At 40.4% G+C, this 20,119-nt stretch overlaps 1 protein-coding gene across 1 annotated transcript in view; it reads left to right on the top strand.

Moving 5' to 3' along the window:
• Positions 1 to 20,119, top strand: part of myt1la (myelin transcription factor 1-like, a) — a 118,744-nt gene that overhangs the window by 24,712 nt on the left and 73,913 nt on the right. Inside the window, exons 2-4 of the mRNA XM_063002308.1 lie at positions 16,618 to 16,732; positions 18,108 to 18,162; positions 18,381 to 18,414. Coding sequence (XP_062858378.1) covers positions 18,108 to 18,162; positions 18,381 to 18,414 — 89 coding nt within the window. The 5' untranslated portion in view covers positions 16,618 to 16,732. The remainder of the gene's footprint in view (positions 1 to 16,617; positions 16,733 to 18,107; positions 18,163 to 18,380; positions 18,415 to 20,119) is intronic.

Genomic DNA, 20,119 nt, shown 5'->3' with positions numbered 1-20,119 from the left:
TTTTGAATATGTGTGTTCTGTTTCTGCCCAACCCTAGATATTATTAAGTACATAACTTAACTACACATGCTAAAAATAATGGATAAGAATGCTAAGCCGGCCTGATTGAGTTTTGGATCAAGCTCACTAGATTCAAATCACCCTGTACCCTTTTTTTAAAGTAAATATCATGTGTGATGTAGAGAACTGGACTGAATTTTTAACCCCTACAGTGACTGTATTTTTGGTTTGGTTATTCTTTTTTTTTCTTTACATAGGAGGGTCACTGCAATGTAGTACGAACTTAGTCTGACTGATCACCACATTAATATAATATAAAATCAGACAAAATATATTTTAAAAATCTCATACACAGGTCTGACAGGCTATGATCTTATAGAACCATTAAAATTGTACATGATTAAAATTGAGTAAACCTGGCTTTAGCTGCTTACGGTCTGGTCTTGCCCAACAGCAGGGACCAGTAAGCCAAAAGCTTTTTATTGTCCATAAAATGTCCATAGAATTTGTCTCCTTCCCTATAAGAACGCGGCGTCTCGGGGAGGTTTTGCCTCTTCCGTCGTTGCGAGAGAAGACTTCTAGCACCTCGGTTGCCATTGACAACGTGTTGGTCAGATCTCCTGCAGTTGCCAGGCATCATTAAGACCGGCTGGCATGAGTTTTCATCTCTACAAGCAGGCCTTGCACACAGAAACGGCAATTAAAGCTCTGCTCAGCCTGATGGAAGAGAATGATGCTCTTAGATGATGGAGGAAGATGAAGTGAGACAGGGATGGGAGAGAGTAAGGAACGGGGGTATTGTTCTCCAGTGTTTTTGGGTGGTTGGAGCATTTTTCTGTTTAATGGGGGGTGACTGATTCATGCTGTGCCTGAGAACATCGCGGATAACACTGATACCGTGTGCAACAGCGCTTCAGCTATTCAAAATAATATTCCTTATTAAACAATGAATTAATACAGATTTATCATCATTTATTACACGTCTTTATATTTGATGATCTGTTACTAAATCCTGTTAAACTATTATGAAGCATTTTATTGCCATGCTGCACATGAACACATGATGTGTTTATGTTTTCTAAATTATTGTAAATTCTACTTCCTTCTGCAGTACCTGGATTAGGAGAGGACCTGATCGTTGATTTGCTTACTGGACATTATGCCGCAGAAAGTACAGAATTAGGGTTTTATTATCCTTAGTAAATATATACAGTTGGTCATATATAATAATGATCAGAGTTTGAAATACCATGTGACTTACCACACTAGAAATAATGACTTGTTTAATTGATTGGTCATGTTTATTAATTCTTTTGTTCAAATACGAATAACAACAATGGCATAGTGAGTAGTTCCGTCACCTCACAACAAAAAGGGCTTGGGTTTGATATTCTAGCCAGTCAGCCAGGGTCCTTTAAGTGTGGTGTTTGCACGTTCTCCTGTGTCCATGTGGGTTTCCTCCGTGTGTTCTGATTTCCTCCCACAAGTTCAAAGACATGCAGTCAGGCCAGTTGGAGTTACTGTTACTGCTTTAGGTATGTGTGTATGCCAAAAATCTACTCAGAGTCTACTGGTGCTATTTTCTTGTATTTAATAAATATTTTCCATTCCAAATCATCCGTTCATAATCAGCATGATTTCAGTGACAATGAAAGCTTATATAAATATATAAATATAGAATTTCTTAGCATTTATTGCTACTGAAGAGCAAGTAAGGTCATTTTTGAAAGCTCAAAGTTATCATGTCAATTCCTTTGTCCTTTTCACAAAAAGGCATATTAACTTACTGAAGGTAACTCTTAGCTTTTTAAGCTAATAAGGCAAACCAAATAATAAAAAAATTTCTAATTTTTAAACATTTCAAGTTTAGATAACATTTTTTGCTCAATTTGTTATGCTGATTATATAATTTAGAATAATAAAACACAACTGTATTTTAACCAAGTATTACAGCATTTTTACATTCAGTCTTAAGACTGTCTTCACTATAATGAACAGTAATACCATACATAATTTGTGTAAATTTAAACTGCATTTAACAACAGAGCATATAATAAATACGTAGCTGCAATCTTATTAACATTAATATTAAAAGTGCAACTCTTTAAGCAGTTTATATTTAAAATCTGTGACAAATTGGTACATGATGTCACGAATCCAGCCTCTCTGTGCTCCTGGAGTGCTCTTATGTGCCACGCCCCTCTCTCCAGGAGCACTCTCAGTCTCGAGACAACACCCTTTTTCGATTGGTCTCTGGCTAATAATCCACAGCTGCACCTCGTTTGAGGTAATAATCTCAGGGAATATAAGAAGGCGGCTGTGGATTCTACATTGGAGACGGTTTTGATTTGCTTTGGATTTTGCCCCTGTCGGTTGGCTCCTTTTCGCCTCATGTTTAAAAGTCTTGTTTAGTGTTAGTCTTGTTTATGTTTTGTGTTAGCTTAGCTTAGAGTTTAGTTTTGGTTAGGTTCATGTTTCATGTGTTTAGCATTAGCATTTAGCTTATCTCATGTGTTAGTATGCCTTGTCTTGTTCCCACCTGTCTTGTGTAACCCTGTCATGTCTTTTGTTATTATAAAATTCTTCGTTAAAACATCTTTGCCTGTGTGTCCGCCCCCTATTGTCATGCCCTAGCCCTATTCGTTTTGAAAATTGTTTGATTCTGTTATTCGGACTGATGAGTCATGTTAACTTGTGGACAGTTTGTGGCTGTTACTATAATAATAATTAGTACAGTAACATAATATATATTCTTTTAATGTAACTGCCTAAAATTTTGTGTAACACACTAATTTAAACACCATTTATTTATCCATCTTCAGTAACTGCTTTAATTGTAATCAGGGTCACAGATAGTGAATGGATACCGTTCCAGTTTGTGCACCTCATATTGAACTGTTAGACACAGTTTCAATAAAAATATATACGTTCTGAACCTCAAACATTAATTCCCAGCTGGAATCAAATAATATTAGTTTTTCAGCACAAACCATGACATCCATGGGCGTGTTAAGTTGTAGATAAATGGGGAAGCAACAATGGAAACACCCTGGAAGAGCATGCAGTGCTCTGCTGAAATCTGTGCAGCTCCATTCTGTTTCAATGTGCTGCTCCATACCCAGATATCATAGTAGCCAAAATGCTGATCTAACCGACAGACTTTCATTATAACCACATAACAGACAGAGCTGTTTTTCTTACTCTAGACCTCTCCATGAGGACCACAGTAAAGCCAAATTATAAGATGCAGTTACATGGCCAGTCATGTGGCTAATCATGACAAGCTCTAGTGGTTGTGCTTGGAGAGCAAATGAAAGCAAAAAAACACACACAAAAAAACACCATTAGACTCGATTCGCAGCTCTCAAAGCTGATTGGAATTCATCCTGGTGGTTGTGCAAGTATCTCTGAATGACTGCAGACACACAAACAAACTGACGAACTCATACACACATACATTCTGCAGTTCCACCGAGTGAGTCAGGCCCTCTGACGCAAGTACTGCTGAAGTCTGAAGTCCTTCTTAATCTTCTGATTGAGCCATGTTCCTGAACCTAGTCTCTATCGATCAGACGGTGCGCTTGTATGTTATTTTCCCGTGGCTGCTAAAAGAAAGTAAGAACAGCAAATTCATAAGAAAGGCATGTTTTTTCTTTCAATATGAGAGCAGTGAACTGAGCGATCTTTGTGACATGATGACATGATGGCGTCTGAATGAAGTGCATCGGACAGCCATCCAACCAAATCAGACTAATCAGATCACAAGTGCTGTCAAATCTAAGAGGCACTTACGCTAATAAAGAAATATAAAGCAAATTATATATGTATTTTAGTATGGGAGGGATTGTATCTGCAGTGATGTTGAGAGGAGTGATGGTGGTGGCAGAAAGTGATTGCAGAGTTGCAAGTGCTTTGAAATAACATGCACTGACACTGTAAGTCCACTTCTGGGTGGCAAAACAAGCTGTGATTCATTCTGGGGGCCGCTTTAAAGATGGCAAAAAATGTTTTAAAGATAAATCATGTATCTTCATACATTATATATCTTCATATATGATGTCTTTGGACATTAACTATTAACTTTAAATGATTATACATTTTATATTAACTGTATAATGATTTTTTTTATTATTATTTAAGGGGAGTCTGTGTGGCTTCAGTGTCTGTGTGGCCAATTTTTATTATTATTTACTGAAAGTCTGTGTGGCTCTGGGTCTGTGTGGCCCCCATTTATTGATATTCACTGAGAGTCTGTGTGGCTCTGGGTCTATGTGGCCCTCATTTTACTATATTTTCTTTTAGTTTTTCTTGTTCTTAATTTTTTATCTCTCTTGTTTTAATTTCATGTTCTCTTAATTGTAATTACATGTTTGCAAGAAGTCTTTCTGAGGTTCTAGATCTCAGGAATGTTTTAATGCTTTTAATTTTTCCTTATGTAAAGCACTTTGAATTGCCACTGTGTATGAAAGGTGCTATACAAATAAACTTGCCTTGCCTTAAGGCTCGAATTTCCTTAAAACAGCCTGACCGTGGCCTGACCATGATGTAGGACATTTCAATTCACCCTAAATGTTTTTAGTGTGGTTGAGCTCATTCACAACAAACTTTTAAAACCACATCTTTATGAGCCTTGCTTATCTTTGAGGAGCCTTCCTTACACTGTTGACAAGTAAAAAGCATGAAATTGTATATAGATATCAGCAATGCATGTATAAAATGTTTTTGGTCAAAGATCCCCCCTTTCTGCTGATTCGTCCCCAAGTTTACGATCCTCACCTGTTCCCATGTTTCCATTATCGTCCTGTGTATAAAGGACCCTTGTGTTCTGGCCTGTTTAGCCTAAACACAACCACGATTACAGCCACAGTTATAGTCATAATCCTGTTTTTGTCTTTGTCCTTGGTTCCCTAGCTAGCATTATCTTTAAATTAGCCTTAGCTTAGCATAGGGTTTAATATTTTTTATTAACATTTTAATGTCATGTTTTACACACTTTGGTTACATTGATGACAGAAACAGTAGTTTCTCAAACACAAGGTTCATAAGTTTAATCTTAAACACAGTCATGGACAATTTTAGATCTCCAATTCATCTCATGTGCACATCTTTGGACTGTGGGAGGAAATCCACACAGACATAGGGAGAACATGCAAACTCCACACAGAAAGGACCCTGTACCGCCCCATCTGGGGATCGAACCCTGGACTTTCTTGCTGTAAGGTGACAGTGCTACCCACTGAGCCACCGTGCCACCCTAGCAGAGGGTTTAAGATTGATAGTTTATTTTAGAGTTAGAATTAGGGTAGCCTTTAGTGTAGCATTAGTGACTTAGCATAGGTGGTGGTTTTTTGTTCACTGTGTCAGCCTTGTTTCTTGTCTTGCTGAGGGTTCTTGGCCCATGCTTGTGTTATACCGGTTGTTCCTTGTTTAGTCTTGTTCATTCTGTCAAAAGTAATGTTACCCCTGTCTCCACACTAGTGACCTGTTTCCCTACTTTAATGGGCAATACAATGACCTGTTTAAAATATGCAGTTACATATATAGAGCATATGAATGACTGAAAGGTGTTTTTTGTAAGAAATTTCAAGTAATTTAAGATAAGATAAGATAAGATAAGACTTTATTGATCCCAAAGGAAATTGCAGTGTTAGTTATTATGATTAAATACAACTGGTGATTTCTCTGTGCCCATTTGAAGGCTAGTTTCTCTGCATCTGTTAAATTAAGCCATAAGCATTACAATTAAAAGCTCAGTACAGATCTTAGAAAGCAGATCACAAATGATGTTACATGAAGCCATGTCCCCAGTGACATCAGGTTACAAACAATTAGGGTAAACTCTGCAAACAGAATGACTAAACATCCCACCAGTATTCTGACAAAAACTTTTCATGGTGACTAATTAATATTTAGTTATTTATTTATTTATAAGGATTTTAACATAATGTTTTACACTTTGGTTACATTCATGTCAGGACAGGTAGTTACAGGTTACACATAATTCATCAGATCAAGTTCAACGTCAAACACCATCAAAAGCGATTTTGTATCTTAAATTCACATAACTTACACGTCTTTGAACTGTGGGAGAACATTTGAGCTCATAGGAGGAACATGCAAACTCAACACAGAAAGGACCCAGACTGATCCACTTGGGAATCAAACCCAGGACCTTCTTGCTATAAAGTGACAGTGCTACCCCACCAAGCCACCCAAAGGTGGCTGATTAAGAAGAGTTATAATGGTTACACAGGTACAGATAAATGTGTAGTTATAGAAGAATATAAAACCATATAAGACACTGAATTCATTTACATTACAGTTTGAACTACCAGTTTTTTTTAACTAATAATTATTGGATTGCTTAGACAGAGCTGCTGTCAGATTTGGCCACAATAAGAGGACAGCTGCCTTCCAACTGGGACAGTCTTTATCTCAGGAGTCCACATATGCTGCCAAAAAACGCTGTCTGTCTGGGTAGTTGCCATCTGATCGGAATGCAGTTTCTCAGCCTTGAGAGGTGAATGACAAAACAAACACATGGAGGTATTCTGCAGTTGAAGCATTTGGGAGATGAATTAGCTGTGACATCAACTCTAGATGCCCGCGATGGAGAGATAGAGGAGACGCTCGGAGATTTTTATAGCTAGATAATTACTGCCTGCGCACACAGAAGGATGAGATCTATAATTGTGTGTTGTATGGGAGTCTGGCAATCATTTAATTCAAATATTCAGACAAAAGGCAAGTTTTCTATGAAATATATATGAACTATATCTGATAAGTACATTTAAGTATATTTTTAAATGTGCACTAATTTGAATTATTTATAATTTTTAAAGGTGGTGTGGTTTGTACCCGTGCTGTGTACTAAAAAGTAACGCTGTGACCAGCTTGTCCACTTACACACATACAAGATTCAGTATGTTGCATTATGGGCATCCATTATAAGATGTGACAGGCAGGCGTGCCATAAATGGAAAGCTATGTTTTTAAATTATTTAATTTATTAATTTGACTGCTGGGTGACACGTTGGCTTGGTGGGTAGCACTGTCGCCACACAGCAAAAAGATCCTGGGTTCGATCCCCAAGAGGAGGGGTCTGGGTCCTTTCTGTGTGAAGTTTGCATGTTCTTCCTGTGTCTGTGTGGGTTTCCTCCGGGAGCTCCGATTTCCTCCCACAGTCCAAAAACATGCAGTCAGGTTATTTGGAGACACTGAATTGTCCTATAGGTGAATGGGTGTGTGTATGTGTGTGTGTCTGCCCTGCGATGGACTGGCGCCCCATCCAGGGTGTCACTGTGTGCCTTGCGCCCATTGAAAAGCTGGGACCCAACCCCTCCCGACCCTAATAGGATAAGCAGTTAAGAAAGTGAGTAAGTGAGTGATTCCACTGCGAGTGGCTTGGTGGGCAGCACTGCCACCTCACAGCAAGAAGGTCCTGGGTTTGATTTCCAGGTGGAGTGGTTCGGGCCTTTCTGTGGAGAGTTTGCATGTTCTCCCCATGTGCAGTCAGGTTAATTTAAGCTACTAAAATTGCCCCAGATGTAATGATTTATGTGTTTGCCCTGTAATGGACTGGCACCCAGTGTAGGGTGTTTTCTGCCATTAACCCAGTGAATCAAATCCACGGCGACCCTGAACAGGATAAAACGGTAAATGATTCCATCTATATTTTGTTTAAATTATTTTTATTTATTTATTTTTGCTTATTCCCCTATTCCTTCCAATCTTGTTGAAAGATTCTCCAGTTTCTCCACTGATGCTGATCCCTGTCCTGACCAAGGGAAGTCACAGGCTAGCACATGCCCCCTCCGACACACTGCAGACTTACTGACTCCACTTCTTTTTACCTGCTAGATAAGGGTTTTACAGAGATCCTGACAATGTGACTGGCATCCTGGATTCACAAAAATACCAAGGCATTTTAAGGAGGAACGCTATGTCTTCTGTAAAACTGAACCTTGGTGATGACCAGATTTTCCAACAAGACAATGATCCCAAGTACACTTCTATATCAACCAAAGCTTGGTTAAGGAATCCGATATGGAATATGCTGGAGTGGCTTCTCAGTCTCCATTTAAACCCCATAGAAAAACTTTGGTGGGTTTTACAGTAAGCAGTCGCATCACAAAAGCAGAGTTCTTTGACCCTAGTAGCAAATGCTTTGCTAAAGCTCTGCCAATGGCATCATAAGTTAACAGTGAAGAAAATCACATTTTACTGCTTTAACCCCCCAAAAACTTGCTGTTGTTTTCAAATGCATGTTTATGGGAAAACATGATTTGACATAAAGGATTAAATAACAATAAAATACAAATGCTAGTTGGCTACTGAATAAGTTACTACTACTGGGTTGTGTCATTTATTTAAAAAAATCCCCAAATACTGGCTGTATTCAGTATATCAGAACTGAGTTAATGATCCAAAAAGTCCAACATCAGGTGAAACAGGAAGTGTTGTGCAATAGGGCTGCAGGTGTACCAGCCTCTCTCTCTCACGGGTAGACTGTGTTTAGAGACGGCAAGCATAAATGTTTGAAACTGCAGTTCCCGTCTCTGCCATCCAGCCAGTAATGAGCTAGAGAGAGCTGGAAGGCAGAGCAGAAAGTCTGCACATGCTGCTTTGGGACTGGGAAGCTGCATGCCCCACTTTATGCAGGGGAGTACTGTATCATATTATATGAGACAGATGGAAGCTTGGCAAGAATACTAAGCAGTGTTTTCCCCATTTACAGCCAGACTGGGTTAGCTAGCAGTGGCTGGAGCACAGCGTGAGCTCATATGCATTGATCCTGCTAGGCGAAGGAATAGACGAGAGCTTCCTACGTTGTACGACTTCCTAGTGTGACTGACGCATCAAAGGAGAGAGGCTAAGTGTGTGTGTTGTGTGGTAGGAGGGGGTATGACATTCACAAAGGGTTGTGCTTTCAATAGAAATAAATTGGAGTTTTTGTTGCTTCTGAATAGCACTTGGGGCACCTACTCTAGACTTGGACACAGACCTTGGCACACACACACTAACACATAGCTGTCAATGTAGTGGCAAAGGGATGCTCGCAATATGAACTGCGGTTACTGGTAGTCATGGGAATGTTAAAACTCCAATGTGCTTAATCCAGGCTTATTCTTTGGTTGCCCTTTATTATTATTATTGTAGCGTCGCCACTGGGGGCCGGCACGGGCTTTACCCAGAAAGCCTTGCGGCAGTGGTGTCTAAGCTCACCTTAGCCGTGTATCCCGTTGTTGGGAGTGGGGTGGCTGCGGTGAGGGTTGGGTAAGTAGCTTATATGTTTGTCTGTTGTATGATTGTATGTGTGTATGAATGGGTGTCTGTCCCTAAACCACTGAATGAACTGCCAAAGGCAGCTCACTTGCGGCCCTGACGCTATCCTTCCTACTCGCCGGCGCCACATTATTATTATTGCTGAATTTTCAAATCAAGTTTTTAGGTCATAAAATTACTGGTTTCATTAAAAAATAAAAGCTTCTTGTAGTGGAACTTTTCCTGTCAGAAAGCAAACTCAGACACAATAGATTCTTTTTAGCTGAATTGAAGTTTAATGAAAGCACAGTTGTGGATTCTTACATACAGCATAGAAGCATACCGCAGTAGGAACAACTAAGTAATTTTACATAGGTCTTTTTATACCTCTATCGCCCTCTCCATCGCTAACCCCTCCTCCTCAGAGCCGGACACAAGAGAATCATCAGAAAGATGATTCTTACATACACATGTGTTACTCAAAAATAAGAAGATACATATTGTCGCCATAGCGCCATAGTGTCTGCTATGTTCTAAATAATTCTGGTCTTGTGATGCGATAATCTGTCCTTCTTAGGAATCTTTTGTTTTTACATCCTTGTTATGTTTATGTTTGCACATTCTATCTGATTGTTCTGTTCTCTTCTGTGACATCGGTCGCAGTGCTTTTCTTAACCCTGGATACAAACTAAATCTTACACTTAATGATTACTAAATATGTGAAAATACATTATATGACTTTATAAGCAGCCCCTTACTCAAATTTCTCAATTTCTATCACACTCTTATGATTGGGGGAATTTGTCACCCATTCTATCATTGCAATTGGAAATATTCACACTCCCTTCCCAAAGAAAGTATAAATTTATAATGGTAAACTTTAGAGCTATCAGTTAAAAGAGCAAATATACAAAGAAAATGAATGATGAAGTATTTTAGATTAGCAGGTTATTTTGTTAACTGCCATGTCACGATTATTCCACCACCATAATATTACTGATCTTAAAACCTTAATACTTCTAGTCTGTATGAACTTAATTTGAATCACATGATTAAGCCAATGGGCTCAATAACGACCCTTAATTTGCTTCAGCTGTTATGTGTTATAGAAACACCACCCCGAGATTCAAATGTTCAAGGTGTGTTATAACTATGGTAAAAACTAAGAAGCTGTGAGAGAAGAGATCATTTTATTGCACCAGAAGAGCACTGCGCATAGACTTTCTAGCACAGCAGCAAACCTGCCTGGATGTGGATGACATTTTGATCCAAAGCCCTTAGCAATCTCATGAGTACAACAAAGAAAAACCCTCTGTTACTGCAAAGGACTTAAAGATGACCTGATGAAGACTGGGCTGAATGTGTCAGTGAAAATCATAAGAAGGTCACATAACAACCCAGGACTTCATGCTTGGACTCTACATTGCACACCACTCTTGACCAAGAAGCACAAGAAGGGTGAACTGGAATACACCAGAAGAAATTCTGATAGGCCTAGAGATTTCTGAGACACAGATTCAATACTGGAACTGTTTGTGGGGACTTTTTTTCTGCAGTAGGATCTTGGCAATGTGACTGGCATGAATTCAAGGATTCACAAAAGTACCAAGGCATGTTGAGGAGAAATGCTGTGCCTTTTGTGGTGAAACCAAACAGTGGTGATAAGAAGACAAGGTTCTCAAGAACACTTCCAAATCAACCAAAGCTTGGTTAAGGAGTCAGGTAAAGAATATGCTGGAGTGACTTCTCAGTCTCCAGATTTGGATACTACAGAAAAATTTTGGTGGGATTTAAAGTAAGCAGTCGCATCACAAATGGCATCAAACCTCAATGAGCTGGAAGCTTTTGCACAAGAAGAATGGGTCAAGATTACACAAGAGACGTGTCAGAAGCTTATTAGCACCTAACAAAGTCGCTTATTAGAGTTGAACAAAGGCAAAAGGTTGTTCCACCAAGTACTGCTGCTGGGGGTTGAACAATGAGTCTTCTAATTTCTTTCTTTGGTCACCTTCATTATACAGCCAAAAGTATGTGAACACTCCTCCAATTTATTGAGTTCAGACATTTCAGCCAGGTGTAAAAATACTTTTTGGTTTGGAGGCCTGAAACTGACCTCAACCCCATTAAACACTTTTGAAATGAATTTAAATGTAAAATGCGAGCTAGCATCAGTACACGTCTTTATGACTGAGTTAGAAATAAATCACACAGGCACACTTCTTATCAAACGATTTCCTGAACGAGTAAATGTTGTTATAGCAAAAGGGTCTTTGTTTCGATTCCTAATGTTTTTTAATTTGTTTAGGAAATATTTCGTTTTTCGGCAGTGGTAGCTCAGTGAATGGCCTCTTACCCTACCAAGCTGAAGGTTAATGGTTCAACTCCCAGCTTTGCTGGGCAACCGTTGCAAGGTTCTTAACCTTCCCGGCTTCAGGGGTGCTGGATAATTGGTAACTCCAGCTTCCAAATAAGCTCGAATAAGAGATAAAAAAAAATCATTGTCTTACACACTTGCAAATGCATATATAAAACTAAAGGCTTTTCTTTTTGCTTTAGTAGTGTTTGCTAGTTCAATCTTGTTGTGTTTTTTCTTTAATTGTATGAGCTTGGTGTATATGTACAGTGTACTCCGATCAGCCATTACATTAAAACCACCTCCTTGTTTCTACACTCACTGTCCATTTTATCAGCTCCACTTACCATATAGAAGCACTTTGTAGTTCTACAATTACTGACTGTAGTCCATCTGTTTCTCTGCATGCTTTGCTAGCCCCCTTTCATGCTGTTCTTCAATGGTCATGACTCTCCCAGGACCACTACAGAGTAGGTATTATTTGAGTGGTGGATCATTCTCAGCACTGCAGTGACACTGACATGGTGGTGGTGTGTTAGTGTATGTTGTGCTGGTATGAGTGGATCAGACACAGCAGCGCTGCTGGAGTTTTTAAATACCGTGTCCACTCACTGTCCACTCTAGACACTCCTACCTAGTTGGTCCACCTTGTAGATGTAAAGTCAGAGACGATCACTCATCTATTGCTGCTGTTTGCGTTGGTCATCTTCTAGACCTTCATCAGTGGTCACAGGACGCTGCCCACATGGCACTGTTGGCTGGATGTTTTTGGTTGGTGGACTATTCTCAGTCCAGCAGTGGCATTGAGGTGTTTAAAAACTCCAGCAGTGCTGCTGTGTTTGATCCATTCATACCAGCACAACACACACTAACACACCACCACCATGTCAGTGTCACTGCAGGGCTTAGAATCATCCACCACCCAAATAATACCTGCTCTGTGGGGGTCCTGACCATTGAAGAACAGGGTGAAAGCAGGGTAAAACAGTATGTAGAGAAACAGATGGACAACATCAGTAATTGTAGACAAGTGTATGTTCAAAAAAAGGTCCAAGATGGCGGCGCGTTAACACGCAGCGGCCGCTCTGGGGTCGAAAAATGGTGTTTTTTTTGTTGTTTTCAGAAAAGTTTGTAAGTTTGTTTAGGACAGTTTTGTTTATAAACGTATGGAAACCACTTTTGACTCAGTTTACAACCGCCAAACACTGCTACAACTGAGGAAACAGTCAGAAACTAACCTGCGGGATGATCTGCGGCGAACTCTGCATGGACTCTGCCTACTTCGCGAACCAGGCCTACAGTCCTCGGTGTTACCTGAAGCAGGTGACCGGGGGAGGGGGCGCCGCAAGCGGTGCTCGAGGAAGCAGAAGCGTGGAAAGCGAGCCGGGGTCCGTGCTAGGCTAAAAGCTAACCCAAGCCGGCCGGCTCTACCATCGTTATTCCTCGCAAATGCATGCTCTCTGGAGAATAAACTGGACTGTATCAGACTTCAGCGAACGACCCAATGTGAGTACAGAGACTGTTGTGTTTTAATTTTCACTGAAACATGGCTTAGCGACAACATTCCAGACAGTGCCATTCAGCTAGACGGGCTAGCATCGTATCGCGCCGATAGAAATGCAGCTCAGTCCGGTAAAACACGAGGAGGAGGCGTTTGTGTTTACATTAACACCGAATGGTGCAAGGACTCTGTGCTTGTTGTGGCGTACTGTTCTCCGATGGTGGAATTTGCTGTTGTTAGATGCAGACCTTTTTATTTACCACGGGAATTCACCAGCGTGCTTATTGTCGCGGTGTATCTCCCACCCAGCGCTAACGCGAAGGAAGCATTAAGCGAACTCTACAGAGCCATCAGCGAACTACAGACCATTCATCCAGACGGACTGTTTATTATCGCTGGGGATTTTAATCATGCAAATCTCAAGTCTGTTCTCCCTAAATTCCATCGGCATGTGGACTTTGCTACGAGAGGAGCGAACACGCTGGATAATGTTTACACGAACATTGCCGGTGCGTACCGGGCGGAGCCCCGCCCCCACCTCGGATACTCAGACCACATCTCTGTAATGCTAATCCCAGCATACAGAGCACTCATCAGGCGCTCCAGACCTGTACAGAAACAGGTGAAAACCTGGCCAGAAGGATCCATCTCTGCTCTTCAGGACTGTTTTGAGTGCACTGACTGGGACATGTTTAGGGAGGCTGCAACATACGGCGATTACACTGATCTAGAGGAGTACACGACTTCAGTGACCTGCTACATCAGCAAGTGCATTGAGGACGTCACTACCACTAGAACCATCACTTCCAGACCCAACCAGAAGCCGTGGATGACTCCAGAGGTGCGTGCACTGCTGAGGGCCCGAGACTCCGCTTTTAAAGCAGGTGACCAGCCGGCTCTGAGAACAGCGAGAGCCAGACTGTCCCGGGCGATCCGAGAAGCAAAGCGCGCACACGGCCAGAACATCCACAGCCACTTCCAGAACAGCGGTGACACACGGCGCTTGTGGCAGGGCATCCAGGCCATCACCAACTACAGGACGACTCCACCCGTCTGTGACAGTGATGCCTCCCTTCCAGATGCGCTGAATGACTTCTACGCTCGGTTCGAGGCGCAGAACAACATGTTGGCGAGGAAGATGATCCCACCTTGTGACGACCAGGTGCTTCGTCTCACCACAGCGGACGTGAGGAGAACTCTGCACAGAGTCAACCCACGGAAGGCTTCTGGACCAGACAACATTCCTGGCCGAGTGCTCAAGGGATGTGCAGACCAGCTGGCAGATGTATTCACTGACATCTTCAACATCTCCCTGAGCAGCGCCATCGTTCCAACGTGCCTCAAGACGACCACCATCGTACCCGTGCCAAAGAAGTCATCTGTGTCATGCTTCAACGACTATCGTCCCGTAGCACTCACGCCTATCATCACGAAGTGCTTCGAGAAACTAGTCATGAGGCATATTAAGACACTACTGCCTCCCACCATGGACCCACTGCAGTTTGCGTACCGTCCTAACCGCTCAACGGACGACGCCATATCCACCACACTTCACCTGGCTTCTACACACCTGGACAGAAAGAACACTTACGTCAGGATGCTGTTCATAGACTTTAGCTCAGCATTCAACACCATCATTCCTCAGCATCTAATTGGAAAGCTGAGCACGCTGGGCCTGAACACCTCTCTCTGCAACTGGATCCTGGACTTCTTGACTGAGAGACCTCAGTCCGTCCGGATCGGTAAGAACACCTCCAGCACCACCACACTGAGCACCGGCGCTCCCCAAGGCTGTGTGCTCAGTCCACTGCTGTTTACTCTGCTTACGCACGACTGTACAGCAATGCACAGCTCGAATTCCATCGTTAAGTTTGCAGACGACACAACTGTGGTGGGACTCATCAGCAACAACGATGAGTCAGCGTACAGAGAGGAGGTACAACATCTAACGGACTGGTGCCAAGTCAACAACCTGTCTCTGAATGTGGATAAAACCAAAGAGATGGTCATTGACTTTAGAAAGACACTAAGGGACCACTCCCCACTGCACATCGACGGCTCATCTGTTGAGATCGTCAAGAGCACCAAATTTCTCGGTGTTCATCTGGAGGAGAATCTCACCTGGACCCTTAACACCAGTTCCATCACCAAGAAAGCCCAGCAGCGTCTCTACTTTTTGAGAAGACTGAGGAAAGCTCATCTGCCACCCCCCATTCTCACCACGTTCTACAGAGGAACAATCGAGAGCATCCTGAGCGGCTGCATCACTGTCTGGTTCGGAAATTGTACTGCGTCGGACCGCAAGACTCTCCAGCGAGTAGTGAGGACAGCTGAAAAGATCATCGGGGTCGCTCTTCCATCTCTCACGGACATTTTTAACACCCGCTGCATCCGCAAAGCTCTCAGCATTGTGGACGATCCAACCCATCCATCACATGGACTTTTTACTCTGCTCCCGTCTGGGAGACGATACCGCAGCATCCGGACTAACACAACCAGACTGTGTAACAGTTTTATCCCTCAAGCAATCAGACTTCTAAACTCAGGACTGTAAATCAACTGTAACTGTAAATCAAATTTCCTCCGGAAATTTTCTGCTGCCACACACTGATCTGTATTGACTGTTACTTGCATTTTTGCACACCTCCTGGAAATGCACAATAATTTCTGCACCTTACTTGTATTTTGCACCATATTTACTTTTTAGGCACCTTATCTGCATTGCCAATTTTACGCTGCTAATGTACAACATGTCACTACCTCATGAACCATTGTACCATCTATTCACCATCATGTACTAACACTTGTCTTTAGTCCTGTCTTCTAATTACTTGTTTAGATTAGGGATAATTAGGAATATCTTTTGTAGTTATTTATTATAGGATTTTTTGTATTATTGTTGTATTTGCACTGTTTTGTATTGTCTTGCACTTTTTGTACCGTGTTACACCGTGATCCTAGAGGAACGCTGTTTCGTTTCAATATGTACTTGTATGTAGCTGAAATGACAATAAAACCTCTCTGACTCTGACTCTCTGAAAGTGCTTATATATGGTAAGTGGAGCTGATGAAATGGACATTTAGTGTAGAAACAGGGAGGCGGTTGTAATGTTATGGCTGATCAGTGTATGTACTTTATTGTTAAAGGTTAAGCTCAATTTTAAATCTAAAAAATTAGTAATTGTAGTTTTTCCTGTTTTATTGCAAATGTTACATTTTATCATATAATGAGGACAATGCATATTTCTGATTAGATTTAATTTATCTACTTATAGTTTATAACTTAATGTATGGTGTGTACCAACTATATCTGAGGTTCTCAACTATCTGACATCTCCATGACTTCATTCATTTGAGGAAATTGATTTTATTGTTATTTATAACAATTATAATAATTTTTACAACCCTGTATATACACAATATACATTTCAGCAACAGTAAGATGAGTAAAATTCTTAAAGTAATATTGTATATGTTTGTTTTGTTTTTGTTTTAACAGAAAATGACTTTTGAGGAGGATCACTGAACACTGCACTAGGGATTATTCTGCCAAAATCTAAGAAAGCAGGAGAGCTTTAGACACCACTACCCCACCCTAACTCAGCTCATCTCAGGTAACGCATGAAGTGGATTGATCCTCTCTGTCTCTCTGTTTGCTTTAATTTAACACTTAGCAGGTGAACAGTTCAGCTGCACAGCATATTTTATGGTTTCATTATAAGATCAAGTGAGGGGAAAGTGACTCAGAGACAAAAGATTTGAAGTTTATATTATTTAATTATTTTTTATTTGAAAGAATGGGTTTTTTTGGTCCTTTTTGGTGTTGTGTTATAAGAATTAGGATTTTATTAGATTGCATTTAATTTTAAGTCGTAAAGAGACAGGTTACTGATTGTCATTATCAGTGCCAATACTTGATCATAATATTTCATTCGTGTCAGATGGAATCACCATAGAATGTAGGGAAAAAAATATTAAACACCTCCTGATTTTTTAAATTTTTTATATTTGTCTAAATGGCTACAGATCCTCATACAAACTGTAATATGGTAATGTAAAAGCAAATATTTTTCAATATAATACAATAACCTTTTTTTTTTTTCAATAAAAATTTTATGGCCGCAGACATACTGTACATCCCAATAAATTACCAAAAGGTATATAAATAACTACAGAGAGGACACACTTCCTGATTATAATTATGGGCTGGCATGAGATGACCTATGGATAAATATGCAGGAAGTAGAAAGCATTTTTTATCTGAAAATATTGGGTTTTACTGTGGTTCATTAAAGTCTTAGAAATTGTTTTAATGCTCTTTCCACACTAATATATTTTAGTAACCTTATTAAAGGTTATTTGGCTGATGTAATAACTATAATTTTTACACATGCACAGTAGTCACTCAAAATCGTTTTACCATCAATTGATAAAATGGTCATTTGAAAACTGCAATTTGTGTTTGTTTGTGGGGGCTTGGATAGCACAGCGGTAAAATACACTAGTGCAGTACTGCTGAGATCTGGGGATCTGGGGTTTGAATCTCAGTGGTGTTATTGGCTGGTTGGGCCTGTGCACAGATATGATTGACTTATGAATAAGGGCGGTGGCTGAATCAGCCTGGCCATTGGGGGTGCACTTCTCAGTGTGATCTCAGTGCTGGTCCCAAGCCTGGATTAAAAAATAGGAAAGCTGCATCAGGAAGGGCATCTTCATAAAAACTGTACCAAGTCCAGTATGTGAACCAGATCCACTGGGGCGACCCCTAAATACAGGAGCAGCTGGAAGGAAATATTTATTTGCTTTTAAAAATCAAAATCAGCTAACTTATGTACAAAAATCAGTAAAATCACGCAGTCGCAATTACCTTTCATAGAATAACATACCCTACGTACTAATCAGAACAAAAAATTTACCTTCATTTTGATGTATTTTAGTCTAGAAAAATGTGCTTACTGAACTCACACTGATTTTCACTTTGTTCTTTAGATGGAGGTTGATGCAGCTGAGAAGCGCCATCGAACGCGTTCAAAAGGTGTGCGAGGTACAGAGTGCCTTATGCCACTGCAGCACCCAAATTAACTCATCGACCACTTCTTACTCATAACTGATTTATATTTGTCATTTTATAAAGAAAGTGCTCCCTTCTGCAGAGCTGTAGCCACATTATTGATACTGACACAACTGGACAATGCAATACTACTATTATATAGTTCATATTGATGTTTGTTCCCTCTAATTGTCTTTTCTTTTTCCCTTTAGTTGCCGTGGAGACTGCAGCACAGGAGCTGTTCAGGTTAGTTTGGATGCAGTAAAAGCAACATAACAATAAACAGTATCCTTCATGTCACATTCACTGACTATAAAATGACTATGATTGGATGATACTCAAGGAAAAAATGCACATATTTTTTCTGCCACAGTTCAAAAAGAGGAGATTTACTAAACAAACTGCATTTATACCATACTGCTTAATTTTGCTAACTGATATTCAGTATGAATCACTCACTGTATGGCAGATCATAGGTACAGACTATAAATAATCCTTCTACTTTTACTGCCTTTACTGAGAACACATGATTCTCCCAATTAGTATTGGTAAATATCCCTGTGCTGCTAATGAAATCATGCATCATAATGAAACTGAATAGACTATTCTTCCCTAAGGTGGAAACAGATTTTTATAAGGCCTCTGTTCTTTGTACTATAGTGCCACTTTACAAGCTTTCCTAATGGTGGCCTATCAATCATTGAGGATTTTTTCACACCCATGGAACTGTAAAAAAAGTTGTAAAAAGTTTATTTTACTTCACCTTGTTAATCTAAGATATGTTCAATTAAAACGACAAAAGCAAGGACAGTGTGGATGTGTGGGAGAACATCCAATGGTCGTTATTTCTGTGGTATACGATGGAGAAAATAAATAAGACGTTTCCTCTCTCACTTTGCCTTTCTAATGCCGTCGGCATGAGTTGCAGCATCAGTGAATTAGTCTCGATCTAAAATGGATAAAACACCCATCATGAACAGAAGCAAACACATGAAGAGAATCTCTTTGATGAAATATTAGACCATTCATGCATAAGGCATTTCGAAGTTTATCGTACTACTACTGTGAGAAAAAGTTAGTGAACCCTTTAAGACCAACCTTAATTACTGCACTTATACACAGATCAGCCATAACATTAAAACCAACTCCTGGTTTCTACACACACTGTCTATTTTATCAGTTCCACTTACCAAATAGGAGCACTGTAGTCCATCTACTTCTCTACATACCTTTCACCCTGTTCTTCAATGGTCAGGACCCCCACAGTATTATTTAGGTGGTGGATCATTCTCAGCACTGCAGTGACAATGACATGGTGGTGGTGTGTTAGTGTGTGTTGTGCTGGTATTCAAGCAAGAAAAGTGAGAGATCCTCACTGTTGTGTAAATTTAAGCAGGTACTAGAAACATTATTTCTGCTAAGGAAATTGTTCGATATTAAATACAGATGTAAATACTTGGACTGTGAATGATTAGTCCACATGTTTGATGAAGGCACAGACAGAACAATTTGTGTGTTATTAGTTTAATCAGAATGCATTTGTCTTATATTATGACCATAACTACCATGAGCAGATAAAGATCTGACCATTTTTATTGGTAATTAAGGCATAAAATCTTGTTATTTTTTGCTACTGTACAAGCCCAAGAAGATTGGTACATTTCCAATCAGAGCTGGAGATATATTAGTTTGGCTTAAAATAGAAAGTGGAGCATTTGCTGAACCCCCTGAAGGTGATGCATTGTAGTGTGCAGTGCCTACACAGTCTGAGACGGTAGAATAAGCAGGACTGGAATAACATGATATGCAAGCGGGTCGGAGATTCCAAATCTGGCAGTGTTTCAGTCCCGCTTTCAGTTGGCTGGTGGTCTAAATAGAGCAGCCAGAGAGTAAGGTATGAAATATGAAATATGCAGCCTAGTGAGTCACCACCCGGGAGGTCACTGGCAGC

This window comes from Trichomycterus rosablanca, chromosome 9 (assembly GCF_030014385.1).
Source record: "Trichomycterus rosablanca isolate fTriRos1 chromosome 9, fTriRos1.hap1, whole genome shotgun sequence".
NCBI lineage: Eukaryota > Metazoa > Chordata > Actinopteri > Siluriformes > Trichomycteridae > Trichomycterus > Trichomycterus rosablanca.
This window is presented reverse-complemented; position numbering and strand designations above follow the sequence as displayed.